Source organism: Panicum virgatum, chromosome 4K, assembly GCF_016808335.1.
Source record: "Panicum virgatum strain AP13 chromosome 4K, P.virgatum_v5, whole genome shotgun sequence".
NCBI classification, from domain to species: Eukaryota; Viridiplantae; Streptophyta; class Magnoliopsida; order Poales; family Poaceae; genus Panicum; species Panicum virgatum.
The window spans coordinates 40,194,075-40,209,105 of NC_053139.1; the positions used below are offsets into that span (position 1 = coordinate 40,194,075).

The 15,031-nt window shown below is 48.6% G+C and overlaps 2 protein-coding genes across 2 annotated transcripts; one reads left to right on the forward strand and one right to left on the reverse strand.

Annotated features, from left to right (window-relative positions):
* Positions 1-2,899: 2,899 nt before the first annotated feature.
* LOC120702227 (collagen alpha-1(I) chain-like) lies at positions 2,900-4,030 on the reverse strand. Its single transcript, XM_039985952.1, has 3 exons — positions 3,491-4,030; positions 3,163-3,267; positions 2,900-3,079 (listed from the first exon to the last, which is right to left on the reverse strand). Exons 1-3 carry the CDS (start codon positions 4,028-4,030, stop codon positions 2,900-2,902), a joined length of 825 nt encoding a protein of 274 aa, XP_039841886.1.
* A 9,942-nt stretch (positions 4,031-13,972) lies between these two features.
* LOC120705222 lies at positions 13,973-14,705 on the forward strand. Its single transcript, XM_039989691.1, has one exon. The coding sequence runs from the start codon at positions 14,054-14,056 to the stop codon at positions 14,339-14,341; it is 288 nt and encodes a 95-aa protein (XP_039845625.1). The 5' UTR covers positions 13,973-14,053; the 3' UTR covers positions 14,342-14,705.
* Positions 14,706-15,031: the final 326 nt, after the last annotated feature.

Below are 15,031 nucleotides of genomic sequence, written 5' to 3' on the forward strand. Positions count from 1 at the left end.
CATCAACAATCATGAAATCATTTCAATTTTTTTCATAAACTCTTCTGATGCTAATATGACTCCATACAAAATTTCATAATAAAATTCGTGGTGGATGATTCCATTTGTTAACTTCATTGTGGATGAGTAGGTACCTTCATGGTGGATGATTATATTTGTTAACAAAGTGCACATCAACCATCGTGAAATCATTTCAATTTTTTTTCATAAACTCTTCTGATGGTAATATGACTCCATGCAAAATTTCATAATAAAATTCGTGGTGGATGATTCCATTTGTTAACTTCATTGTGGATGAGTAGGTATCTTCATGGTGGATGATTATATTTGTTAACAAAGTGCACATCAATAATCGTGAAATCATTTCAATTTTTTTTCATAAACTCTTCTGATGCTAATATGACTCCATGCAAAATTTCATAATAAAATTCGTGGTGGATGATTCCATTTGTTAACTTCATTGTGGATGAGTAGGTACCTTCATGGTGGATGATTATATTTGTTAACAAAGTGCACATCAACAATCGTGAAATCATTTCAATTTTTTTTCATAAACTCTTCTGATGGTAATATGACTCCATGCAAAATCTCATAATAAAATTCGTGGTGGATGATTCCATTTGTTAACTTCATTGTGAATGAGTAGGTACCTTCATGGTGGATGGTTATATTTGTTAACAAAGTGCACATCAACAATCGTGAAATCATTTCAATTTTTTTTCATAAACTCTTCTAATGCTAATATGACTCCATGCAAAATTTCATAATTTTTGGAGCACGTTTGCTATATATTAATTTTTTTGCGTGTTATAAGGTAATTGATATTCTCTGTCCAGCGAGCCACTGACCGGCGGGCCCCCCACGCGCACGCCCCGGGCCCCGCATCCAGGCCCACTGACCGGCGGGCCACGCTGACCGGCGCGGGCGCGCGCCCAAAATCTAAATTTTTGCAAGGCCACCGCGCGGGCCCAAAATCCAAATTTTTGCAAGGCCACCGCGCGGGCTGCCTATGCTCCTCCCCACTAAACCCTGTGGCCCGCCCTCTAGAGACACCCGCCTCTGCTCCTCCCCACTAAACCCTAGCCACCACCTTGCTCCCTTCGTCGCCGACGCCGCTCACCCTAGCCGCCACCTTGCTCCCCATGCCGCCACCGACGCCGCTCACCCTAGCCGCCACCTTGCTCCCTTCGTCGCCACCGTCGCTGCTCACCCTAGCCGCCACCTTGCTCCCTTCGTCGCCACCATCGCCGCTCACCCTAGCCGCCACCTTGCTCCCTTCGTCGCCACCGACGCCGCTCACCCTAGCCGCCACCTTGCTCCCCATGCCGCCACCGACGCCGCTCACCCTAGCCGCCACCTTGCTCCCTTCGTTGCCACCGACGCCGCTCACGGCGCAAAATTGGGGAAAATATGAAGTTTTCTTGTAACAAAGGTATGACTCATAAAAGATCGGAACACTGAAAATATTTTCCATGTGCTTCTTTTGAAACTGAACACCGGTGTTCAGTAAGAAGAACATTTCAGCTCTTGGTTTCAAGTAACGAGCAACTGTGAGTAATGCCCAAACTTTGCTTCCTCTCGACAAATGCTCTGTGATCCAAATTTCCCAAGAAGGAATCCTCCATACTCCTGGCTACAGCCAGCAGATACTTTTCTCGGCAAAATCTCCCAAAAATAGAATTTGGCGCCTCCATAGGAGCATCAAATGGATCCTTAAAGCTTTCTTGTTTTGTTATGGAATGAGTAAGTCCTGAGATCATTATGTTGTACTGTATTGAGTCTTTACATTTTTCCTTTGCCTGATAGTACCTTGATACCCTTTATAAATCCATATTTACTCAAGTATACATGGTTTCATGCTGCTTAATGGTGCCACGGCTATCTCAATGCTGCTTAGTTGGTTCTTGCTGTCTATCTCAATTACAAAGGGTACCCAATTACAAATGCCACGGCTCTGGCTATCATGCTGCTTAATGGTGCCACCAAAAACTACTACCTTGTTTTCCTCGCCTTTGTGGACTGTATCTGCCAATTAGCTTAATACAATTTCATATTGCAGATCAGCGACCATTGTAAGAAGATCGATAAGCTGCAGGGTTCTGTGAGAAATGCTAAGGAAAAGATGCAGTGGGCGGCAAACTACCTGCATGATGTCACTAAGGAGAGCAAGACAGCTGATGAATTTGCACGTGCCATGGATACTTTTCGCGACATTCTTCAAGAAGCATCTGAGTTTTGCGATGATGAAGTGAATTAGTAGCTATTATATGTTGCAAACAAAATTAGCTAGTTTAACTCCAAAGGCCTATGTGGAACTCTTTATATGAATAGGCCATCTTTTGTATGTTAATCTAAACCTTAGATAGTTCTGCCAATGACTATGCTGGTAATGTCTAAATATTTGTAGGGCAATCATCTTTAAGTGACCCCTGCGTGGGTATTTTGAGCTCTAAGGAGTTTGTAAGCTCTAAGTGACCCCTGCGTGGGTATCAAGGTTGTCTTTTGTATGGTAATCTAAAGCTCTAGTTCGGCCAATATGCAGTGCTCTTCCCTTAATGTGCAACAGATTTCTTGAGCAAATACAATTGGTTGAACAAGTATATGCACTGCTAGAAGATAACCAACATTGCAAAGTCCAGATACTAACATTCACACAACAAGCATGCCCAAGGTGTTGTAAAGAGCCTAAGATCAATCAATGTCCAGCAGGAATAAGTGTAGAGAAATAAACAAAGAAGCAGTGAGACAAACATGACAAACATGACATACATCAGTACAACTGAACAAAAGGATGACATACATCAGTTAATCTTGTTCAATACATGACAACAACACAAGCATCTCAATACATGTAACAAGCCACAGCCACTAACAACATTGGATAACTAGTACTACACAATCAATTCATGTGGCGATCTAAAATTTCTTCAAAGTCAATGTCATTCTCAGCACACCATGACGCATCGTCCTGCAGGTACTCATCTTCCTCCCATTGATCACAGCCATCAAATGGCAATTCGTCCTCCGGTTCCGATGGCGACCTTGGATTGGCATCTAAGCCTCTTGGCATTGCAGAGATCTGTATTCGAGTGACTCAGCCATTTCATCTAGCTTAACAAACAACTCATTCACCACATGACGCGGAACAAACTCGTGCACCACCTGGTACTGTGACATCAGCTTCCTCATCCGTTCGGCGTTGTCCTGCATCTCCATAATACAGGCAGCCAGGGCTCCCATTGTTCTTTTCTGAATAAGCTCAGGATTCTGCATATATGCAACCAACATTGGAAAATTTAGCTCCATAACATGGCAAGCTAGCTGCCAGGATGTAATTTGCAGTACTTGATTGGATCCAGATGGTTTTCCCAGAGTACAGTAACGAGGACTTACGGCATTTGCAGGAATGGAGCCCCCAATGAACGATATGGCGAGCCAGGCTACTGCAACGGCCGGCCATGCCATGCACGGCGGGGTCGGACGCACCGGCCTGGACGCCGCTGCCGAGGAAGCTTGAACGCGCCCCCTTCTCTGCTGCAGGGCTCAGGATCCCACCGAAAGCTGCGCCGCGGAACGCCTCGAGACCCATGGTGGCGGCAGGGTTGAACAGCACACCGGCGTGGAGGCTGCCGTGCCTTGGCCGCGCCCCCTCCACACCGGCAGGGCCTGGGATCCCATCGAAAGACGCGCCGCGGGAGGCCTCCAGACCCATGGCGGCGGCGGGGAACGGCGCACCGGCCTGGAGGCTGCCGTGCCTTGGCCGCGCCCCCTCCACACCGGTAGGGCCCGGGATCTCGCCGAAAGATGCGCCGCGGGAGGCCTCTAGACCCATGGTTGCGGCGTCGGGGAACGGCGCACCGGCCTGGATGCTGCCGTGCCTTGGCTGCGCCCCCACCACACCGGCAGGGCCCCGGATCCCGCCGACAAACGCCTCGCGGGACGTATCCAGACCCATGGCAGCGCCGGCAGGGAGCGGCGCACCGGCCTGGACGGCGTTGGGGCAAGCGTGGCGACGGGGCATGGAATCCATGGCTGCGTCGGCGGCGGGTAGGCGCGGATGGGGATCTGGCGGCGGCCACCCACGGGGGCGTCGAGCTGAATCGAATGGGATGGATGGGGAAGGGGGCGTGTGGGCCCCACATGTCAGCGCGTGGCGCGGGACCCGCGTGTCGGGACGGAGCTCACGGCTGTGCTAACGGAAGCGGCTCAAGCGGCGCGGGAGGGCAAAACTGATGAGCGCAACGCGTGGGAGGACAGGACTGAGGAGTCTCAGGAAGTAAGGGTAGGGATGAGGAGGAGGGCTCAACTAGGGGGAGGCTTGTAAAAAACCCAAAAAAAAATAGCACTCATGGCGGGCAGATTCCGGCTTCATTTCTGAACCCGCAAAGGGCGTACACGACGCATCATGATTATTCGTATGGCTACAAGCAAGCAAGCAAGCATGCCGTTAAATTCCAAGTTTGACCGCGCGGGGGCTGGTAATTAGCTAGGCCTGCCGGCGGGGGTTAAAAAGCTGGGGGGAGAGGGGATGATTTTGTTGGGTTAGCGCGTGGGAATCTGATTAGTGAGGGGCTGGCACGCCGGCCACCTGACCTGACGAGGCCCCCGGCCCTCCTATCATCACGTCAACCAGCCTAGCTACCGCCTTTCCGCGCTTTGTCTGCGTGGAAGCACCAACTATCATAATCATGGAGACCTACCCTACCTGCAGGGCCCACTACTCAGTTCCAATCGGCTCTACACATCCATGGTTCGCCATGAAATTGACCTGTAACTATGTATGTGTAGGAGGTGCAGGAAACTAAAGGCTACTATTATCATTGTAATTCATGAAATAGTAGTAGTACTGTAAAAGATGCTCGCTTGATCATGCACGCACAGAGAAAAGAGGCTTTCAATGGATGGATGGATGTGCATGCAGTCAGGGAGATGGGTGCCGAACTAGGGCCGGGCATTCGGGTTACCCGAAATTTTCGGGTCGGGTAGTTCGGGTTTTAGGAATTTCGGGTTTCCAAAAATGATACCCGAAATCAGTTGGGAAAAAGAAGAACCCGAAAATTCGGGTACCCGAAAATTCGGGTTCGGGTTCGGGTTTTACCCGAATTACCCGAAATTCTGTAACTCCACATATGCAGTATAAAATCAAATCAAATACACCCAACCATACATCCAGTTCACACGTCCAAACTGACAGTTCAAACGAAATTAACTAACACTTCACACGTCCAAACCGTGACAGTTCACACTTCACATATCACAATTAATAAACATAGTTTTGAAGCACACAAATCAAATCATAGATGAAAAAACAAATCATTTCGGGTTGTTCGGGTATTTCGGGTACCGTGGCCCAATACCCGAACTACCCGTATTAATTTCGGGTACCGTGGGTTGGAACCCGAATTAGGGTTCGGGTTTTTCGGGTTCGGACTTTTCGGGTTCGGGCTCGGGTTTTTCGGGTTCGGGTATTGGGTATCGGGTTTTCTGCCCAGCCATATGCCGAACAGCCAAAGGGGAGAGATGACGACGGACGAGGCGAAAAGAAAACTACTATTTATTATGATGATGATGGTAGGGGAAAGACGAGATCAGGTAGAGCAACCCTATGCGGGGCGTGTCCCCTGCGACGGTGTCACGGCAGAGCCGCTTTGCCGCCGCTGTCCCCGCCGCTTTGCAGCAGCTGTTCTGATTGCCCGCCCGGCTGCTGCTTCTACTACTACTAGTACTATCTCACACACTGTCACACACACACAGAGAGAGAGAGAGAGAAGGTTGTTGGTTTAAGTAAAGGAGAGACGAGGAGGATTAAGAAATTGGGGGTTCAGATTGCAGACAGATTTACGTGCAAGGTGCTCCCGATTAAGAAACTCCGAGCCTTTTGTACGGGCCTCCCAGGCTTCTTTCTAGGCACACACATTCTGCGCTCCTGCTCCCGATGCTGCCCACCCAGCTAGGTCTCCGCCTCCGGCCGGCGTCGTCTTCCTCCATCCTCCTCGCTCCGGACTTCTTTCTGAAAATTCTCTCTCTTTCTGAAGGAAGAAACGGAAAAGGATAACTCATGTCATAATGCCGCGATAACTGTAGCAAATTCACTGCCGAGCCTAATGAAATTCCTCATAATTAATTGACATGGCCTCTAATATGTATACTCCACTAATTCTACTACTAACTGAACCGCATGAATGGTGTCGTTCATCCGCAAAACGCTCGACCTAGCTACCCCACTATTCTATGCCGACCCTGCATGCATGCAACTGTGTAATGAGAGAGAGAGAGAGAGAGAGAGAGAGAGAGGTACATCTTTTGATCTGCCCTTGCTCATCATTCTGCTCACTACCCTCCCTCATGGAGGCCAAGCATAAAAGCCCATCGCACGCTAGCTAGCTAGGTCCCCTCCAATGTGTGCCCGGCCGGGGCCCTTCCTCAACCTCTTAATCCTTGCCTTGCCCTACAACCACTTCACTTGTTCATCACCGTGTTCCTGGCCTTGCCGTGCATCTAATAGCTCCTGCATGGCTGATCGACCTTGGCATCTCTGCCAATAGCTCAGTATAGTGTAGCAATATCTGGTTATCTCCTCTGAGATCTACATGTATACCATTTGCAATCCCAGTTAACCCTAGCCATACTCAGAGACGTACTGCTAACAAGTTTCCTTCGACGATCCCCCACCACTAGCCGAGTGGTTTATCTCTAGATGCATTCACTTCTGATCGTAGAGAGAGCAGGATGATCTCGATCGATCTAGTATGTACATATCCTTCTTATCTATTTTTCAGATGATAAATACCCTTTTGTTGATACGAAGATCATACACGATCTACTATGATCTGTTGAAGAGCTTGATCTCCTGATTTCTAGATTTCTAGTGTTTGATGTGTCCCATACTCCCATGTCGAAGTTGTAGGTGATGATATGAGAGAGTGGAAAACCTACCACTACATGCATATAGATATAGCTACCTGCAACAGGAACTCCATCGTGCATGATCTATGTGTGCGTGGTTGATCAATGGAAAGAGCGATATTGGTGAGGTTCAATCCGATGGTAGGTTTTACACAAGCTGTAAAATCAGTATCTGATTGAGCCGCGCCAATATCTCTTCCGCCCGTTTGCCCTCTCTCTTCCTTCTGAATCGTGCTAAGGTATGTTCACGGCATGCCCATCAGCGCCAGCATATCCTATCCATGTCACCGGCATTGTTTTCATTAAAGCCGCTAACTATGTATTTCTGTACACAGTTAAGTGAAAGATAACCCGTATACCTCAACTAGTCAACTTATTACATGCATATCATCGTATTTTTGGCAAGCGATGATGGGTTTACCTTTATGAATGAATTGACACTGAACAGAGAAGTACATTCTGTCAAGGTTAATGCATATCTCTTCAAGATTTTGTTCCACTGTTCCTCGCTAATTATGATATAGTACAGTCGGTATAAGCACGCAGATGTACACTTGCTTCTTCTTGTCTCTCTCTGTATCCACAAAATATGATTATTAATACATCATTGTCAAAATTTTCAAGATGGAATATTATTTGAGAGTCTCATTTACATGTTGTTTGAAGATATTTTTGGTGCAAGATTATTCCCGTATTCATGGCATCACATTAGTACTACTCGACCTGTGCGCAAAAAAATTAGTTCAATCCGCACATGATTTTCTTTTTCTTTTTTATGTGTTAGCTGTCTTGAAGAGGTGCAATCTAGTCTATATATAAAGTCTATGCCCCCATCAAAACCTATATTAAACTTATATACATGCGTGAAGTTGATTATCAAACCTTCGTTTCGCTGCACTGCTAGTTGAATGGCCATATTATATTGTTACAAAAACAAGCAAACAATTGCCATATATAACAAGCTGAGCTGCTGTTAGTGAATTGAAAGTGTCATATTTGATCCTCAGGTTCAGCTCTGCGACAGCGCTTAGCTGCGGCAGATTGTGTGCTTTTACCATGGATGCTCAGTTTATATGTTGCAGAGGATGAACAGGGAATCACATGGTTCCAGGTAAACAAATTTTAGGAGAGGGGGAGGAAGTTGGTGGGACAAGAATAAGGTTTTACTCCCTCCGATTCCAGTTCAGGTCGTTTTAAAACTCTTCGGTCATCAAACTTCTACTTGACGTACCCATCAATATAATGTAGAAAAGATTGCATGAATTGATACCACATATATGGTTGATATAACTAGATTCACCATGAAAGATACTTTAATTTCGTGGTATCTAATAACTGCCTATATTTAAAATATATAGCATATATACTTTTACCCCAAAAAAAAGCCTTTGAGTCAAAGTATCATATTGGAGACTGTAAAATTCCTAAACGACGACATACATTTGGATTTTGAGGGAACAACTATTAATCTTAATTTGTTTTGCAAGGAAAGTCATTTGTAAATGATGGTGATATGTCATTGAATGTCAGATCTCTCTCTCTCTCTCCCTCTCTCTCTCTCTCTCTCTCTCTCTCTCTCTCTCTCTCTCTCTCTCCATGAGGAAATTTCACTTAGACGTAGTGATACAATAATGAATTGTTCGCCTTCTGTTTTATGGTTGTTTTGTCCCTTTTATTTTTGTTAGATGATTGCATTTAGGGACGTGAAGTGGGTAAGAGGAGGGGTGGAGCTAAATTGAGGCCAAGATGGGTGTGAGCAGGTAGAGATGCTGGCAATAATATTTCTCTCTAGGGCAAGGAAAGATCTACTAATAATCATGACAACATGAAACTTCGGCATCCACTTTTGTAAGGCACATTTTTGATTCGGAGGTAAGCTAGTTTACCAAAATTTTGACCATACACAATTACTAATATTATTTAGTTTCAATATAAATTTAATTAGTCCTATTGTTATTGACAATACACCTATTCATCTTCTATATTTCGTAGTGTTTGTGCCCCCCAAAAAAAGTGTAGAGGCGGGGACCTTTAATATTCCATTTTCTGAAAAAGAACTCTTGAGACATTGCCCTAAAATATGTTTGACGCCTTTTTCTATTTCAAAATGTTACATGTAGTATGGATTGTTGACATAGGAAATTTATTTCTTGTTTACATCTGTGTTTGAGGTTAATTATAGGCCATTAAATATTTTGTACAATGTTTTCTCTTATTTGCCAAAAAAAGTTATATTGAGTGACTACTCCAGGGTGGTGTCTATCTTTTCTAGACGAAGTTGAGTGGAAGTAGGAAAACAGTAATAGTTCATTTTATTTTCGTTGAGCAATGGCCTAAATTGTCAGAATAGCTGTATGTGCATGCATATTTGATTAAATTTAACTGTCTGCCTTATTAACATGGTTGAGAAAAAATTTAGTTTGCATTGGATCCTTTAAGTGCACAATTTGGACTAAAAGGCAGCTTGCAGCTCCTCCGAACCCCTTGCAGCATGACTAAAAGCGGAGAAGCTGCAGCTTGCTTTTTGTGGATTTTAGCAAAAAGGCATATACACGTAGGATCCTGTGTGAAAAATAGAGTTTGTTTTGTTTAGTTGAAGTATAATCGTGTGTATTCAGGCTGAACTACAGTGATTCAAGACCCTGCTCCAGATGCCTATACTCCATATATACTTTGTGTAGTATATATGAATGCTGAACTGAGTCTGGTCCAGCTTAGATGGCTCCTTCAAACTGTTGTTAGGACGACTAATTATTGGGCCTTCGATTATATAACTATAGGCCCAAATACGTTTTGGCATATACTCATACTATTCTTTTTCTCTATTATAAACAAAAAAGGGGTATTTCAGTGAAAGTTTACTACACATACTACACGTACGCCTAGAAAAGGAAAACTGTGTACTCCCTCCGTTCTGAAATGTAGGTCATTCTAGAATCTTTTTTTTTCAGCAAATTATGGAGATGGAGAAAAGATTTTTCTGTCCCTAATTATTAAATATTGTGACTCTATTTGGGTAACTAAATATGTGCTAATTAAAGTAGCATGCTTTTTCCCATGCACCTCCCCCACATCACATGCACCTCCCACTACATGGTTGCATGCACGTCTTTCTATTGGGAAAGACCGAAAACTATGCATATTTAAGATGATTTGATTCACTCTTAACCTAGAGTGTCTTACATTTGAGTACAAAATTTGAAGTTTAAAATGCTCTACATTTCAGGACGGAGAAAATCAACAAGTAGTGGTGACCCAATGAATCATCCAACACTAAAAGTACCTCTTGAATCACGCAGCTTCGACAACGATGCTGCAGAAGCTGACGGTGTCACGGTGCACGATCGAGCGCACAGCTCCACGAGACCGGCAGCCTAATTCCCGTGGCGTGTCGAGCCAAGCGCCGCCGCCCCCGCCGCCACTACCGACAAGCTCACTTGGCAACAGAGCGAGTGCGGGCGGCGCGACGTGTGCGGTTGCCGGCCGGTGTGCTTCGTCGTCGTGGCGACGACCACCTGATTATTGGGAGCCCTCTCCCATAAGCCGTAGCCCATACAAATTCTCCGGGGTGCAATTCATGATCACAAGCAATTAAACCTCTTCTTTCTCAGTTTCATTGACACTAGCCAAGTGTGCAAATGCATCAATAATTCTTTTGCCCACAGCCTCAGACGTTCCATCACATACATGGCATAGTGCTGGTCATGCAAAGCAGAAAGCCGTTTAGCTTGACTCATGGGAATCGTACGCCCGTCCTGGTTCATGCATCTAATGTGGCTGCAAGGTGCCAAGGTCCGGTTTTTCAGCCCTTGAAGACCACGTGAAGTTTATATGGGTCCTTTTCTAGGGTTAACTCCTCCACTCGGAGAATTTAAAATGGATGCTCCCGAACTTGTCAGGCTCAACTAGCTAATCTTAATTGGGGATAGATCTAAACAGGATCAACTAATGTTCAGTTAAATCCCTTCTGTATACCTAGTATAGTACCTAGTTTCAGTTAATCAACTACTACTTCTGTTCGGAATATATCTATTCTTAGATTTCTTTTTCCCGAGCCAAATCTTTTAAACTTTAACAGTGGACGGTAGAAAAAAAATTATAAAGAAACATAAAAGTGATACTAGTTTGGCATCGTATTTTTTGGAAACCAAGACTCTTGTGGAAACTTTAGAAACTCTAATCAAGACCACATGATCCTCATCCAAGGGCAATGAGCAGAGGTGGGCTGTTTTAGCACTTAAACCCCACCTCATCCATTCTAATCTCAATTTTTCCAAACCACCCCCTAATCAAAGTAGCGCCCAACCCACCCTCATCGTCTCGTCGAGTCGCCGCCAGAGGCCAGGCAGACGGACGCCACATCGCCGCCCCCCTCGTCGATTCACCAGAGGGCAAGCGAAGCCAAAATCGCCGCCGCCCTCGTCTCAGGCCGCCGCTCTCACGCCGCCGCCCTGGTCTAGAACGTCGTCGTCTCGTGCCGCCGCCTTCGTCGCTCTCCGGCGGTGCCTACGGTCAGCGGCAGCTGGTTGGACGGGCGGATGGCCACAGGCACCGATCCGCCTGGTTGCAGTTCACGCGTTGGGCGCCCGCCATCGGAGCCGCCTGGCGCTGACCACCGGCTGCGCGTGTGCCGCCTCCAGGCCTCCGCAGCTCGGCCCAAGGCGGCCGCGGAGGCAACGATGCAAAAGCAGGGCGCGCCGAGAGCGGAGCCGAGGAGGTAGCCGGGCACCACAGCATGAAGGCGGCCGCCGTCGTCATCGGCGTCCAGCCTGCCTCAGGCAAGGTTGTCGCCAAGGCTGCCCGCGCTCTGGTAACACCACTGAGCGCGTTCGCGCACGCGCACAGGGAAAGGAATTTGCCCGCTGGACTCCATGGCATCGCGGCATCCAAGGCAGGCTCTAACTCAACGCGCCCTGCTCGTACCTCGGCGGCCTGATGCAAGGGTGGCGGGCGGCGGCCTCACAATGTTCGGCAAGCAAACGAGCGGCGAACGGGCGGCCTCACGACATTAAGCAGGCTCACGGGCGGGCGGCGGCCTCACGACGTCGGCAGGCGAACGAGCGGCGCACGGCGTTCCACTGGCGAATGGGCGGCCTCACGACATTCGGCAGGCAAACGAGCGGCGAACGGGCGGCCTCACGACGTTAAGCAAGCTCACGGGCGGGCGGCGGCCTCACGACGTCGGCAGGCGAACAAGCGGCGCACGGCGTTCCGCTGGCGAACGGGCGGCCTCACGACGTTCGGCAGGCAAACGAGCGGCGAACGGGCGGCCTCACGACGTTAAGCAGGCTCACAGGCGGGCGGCGGCCTCACGACGTCGGCAGGCGAACGAGCGGCGCACGGCGTTCTGCTGGCGAACGGGCGGCCTCACGACGTTCCGCAGGCTCACGGGCGGGCGGCGGCCTCACGACGCCGGGACCCTTGTTGCCTCACGACGTTCCTCAGGCGAATGGGCGGCCTCACGACGTTCCGCAGGCTCATGAGCAGGCGGCGCCTGGGACCCTTGTTTGGCGACGAAGGGGCGAGGGTTTGGTGTCCGTCCGCCTCTGGCGGCGTCTCGACGAGACGCAAGGGTGTTGGGCACTTGGGCTACTTTGATTAGGGGGTGATTTGGGAAAATTGAGATTAGGATGGATGAGGTGGGAGTGTTTAAGTGCTAAAACAATCCACCTCTGCTTATAGCCTTTGGACGAAGATCTTGTGGTCTTGATTGGAGTTTCTAAAGTTTCCACGAGAACCTTAGTTTTCATAAGATACGGTGCCTATTAATTTATCACATAATGAAACCAACCATCACAACATGTAACATTTTCTATTTAAAAGTAATTACTTTTGAAGATGTTATTGGTTAAAAATGTATCTGACTTTGACCAAGTCTAAATGCATATTGTTATATTTTAGGATTGGGTAGTAACAGATTAGTTGAATGAGCTTGGTAATTAACGCCAGCAGCCATCACAAATAATCACACACTTTAATTTGCCATGGTCATCTTTATTTCATCTATGCACTGCAGAGAGGTCTTAAACAAGCCTGATCAGATCAAGGCCAAAACCACTACTGGACTGGACGTCGGCCGTGTGCGTGTGAATCTCTTTGATCATTAACGGGACGATGATGCTGAGCCGTTGTGAGCTGGTGACCCGGAGAGACCCGCAACCGGTCGAGTCAGGAATGGCCCGGTCGGTCGCACGCACCACACGCACACGCGTCAGCATCCGCCAGGGTCCGGTCCGGACGTCGCTTCTCCACACGTTCACTCCCACGTTCTGGCGCTGACTTCGCCTCACCTTTTGGTCGCTTTCGACACTAGTACCTGTAAACAATAAGTCCACGAATCCTCTGCACCCGTCCAACCTAGCTTTCAACGTAACGACGATCCTTCCCTGTAGCCATCTTCAGAGATTCATCCTCGTCAGGAGCTTGCGCGGACATCGAACGACAACCTCCTCCAGTCCAAGGAATAATGCCTGGAATAATCAATCTGCACATACAGTGGCACAGGGCTCAGAGATTTCAACGCGACAAAAACGAGCAAATCTTGGCTGGCCGAATAGGAATTTCGAAGGAAATAATTTGATTGTTCACCCGTGATCGAACGAATAATTGCCGCGGTGTGCTGCAGATGGGGGTGCTGTCACTGCCGTGCCAAATGAATCTCCGCATGTCACGTCGGCGTCGGCCGGCGTTCAAAGTCCACTCTCGGGAGCGCGCGCGCGGAATTCCTCGCCGCGCGGTTGGCCCTAGCTAACTTCCACGCCCGAGCTTCCAACCGCGCCGGCCGCCGGCGCCACGCACCACCGTACCGGCACCTGGTGGAGACTCTCAGGAGGAGCCAGTACGTGCGTGCGCACGGCGGCGACCTCGTACGCCTCCCAAGTCCCACCCCGTACGTGCCGCTTGCTTCCACGACGCTTCCTAGCGCCGGGTGGTCTCCGATCGCCCACTGCCTTTTTTCCAAGGACGTCTCCTTCCGACCTATATCCGTCCATGGCGAGCTAGACTCCAGATCTCAGGGCGCCGCGCCTATATATAAACCCCGGAACGCCATGGCCCAGACGCGAACTAGCTAATAAGCACGGCCAGCACTGACAGCCTAAACACAGACGTGCCTACTGCCTGGTGCTGATCGGCGGCAGGAATAATAATGGCAGCCAAGCTCGCCCTGCTCCTCGCCGCGGCGAGCCTGCTGGTGCTCGCGGCGGCGACGACGACCGCGGACGCCAGGCCGCTGAGGAGAGAGGAGCTGCCGTGGTCGTCGTCGGAGGGCGGCGATGACACCCGGCACGCGGTGGTGGTGGAGCCGCCGCCGGCGGGCGGCATCCGGACGGTGGTCGGGGCGGCCGCGGAGCGCGACGGCCGCAAGTTCGCGATGAGCATCGACATGCTCCGCGGGATCAAGGACTCCGGCCCGAGCCCCGGCGCGGGGCACTAGCAGGCTCTGCTGCGCTCGCCCGCGAGGGAATGGCAAGATGCCCCCCCAGCGCTGGTCTAGCTTAGGCGAAAAAAAAAAGTATCCTTGGCCGGAGGGGCTCGTGTTCTTTGGTACAGTACTATGTTTTGTTTGTTCTTTGTTATGTACGGTTGGCGTTTACGTATAGCAAATTAATGACGAAGCCAGCACCGCGCACCGGCATAGTACATAGTACATAGTCGTGCCCTTGTTTCAGGTGCAATAGCTTAATTATCTTGTAACATGTAGCCTCATATGTATTATATGGTCTCATGATCGAGATACATACTATTACATCAATGTTTTGTACATATATAAATAAGGTGATGAATGAGTATTCCACGAATCGTCAGTACCAGAAAATGGCTTATTCGTCCCCGGCCGTTAGTACTAGTCATGCTTTGGTGCGGTACTAAAGTTGCCTCGACGCCACTTTAGTACTGGATCCAAATTTAGAAGCTCCCAGAACCATTTTAGTACCGGGCCAAGCCACCGGCCGGTACTAAATGTCGCATTTTAGTACCGGCCGGTGTTCCGACACCGGCCGGTACTAAAATGCGACATTTAGTACCGGCCGGTGGCTTGGCCCGGTACTAAAATGATCATCTAGGGGTTATTTTAAAAGGAATGCATCTCCCATCCAATCACAAGTGATGCATAGGTGGAATGGTA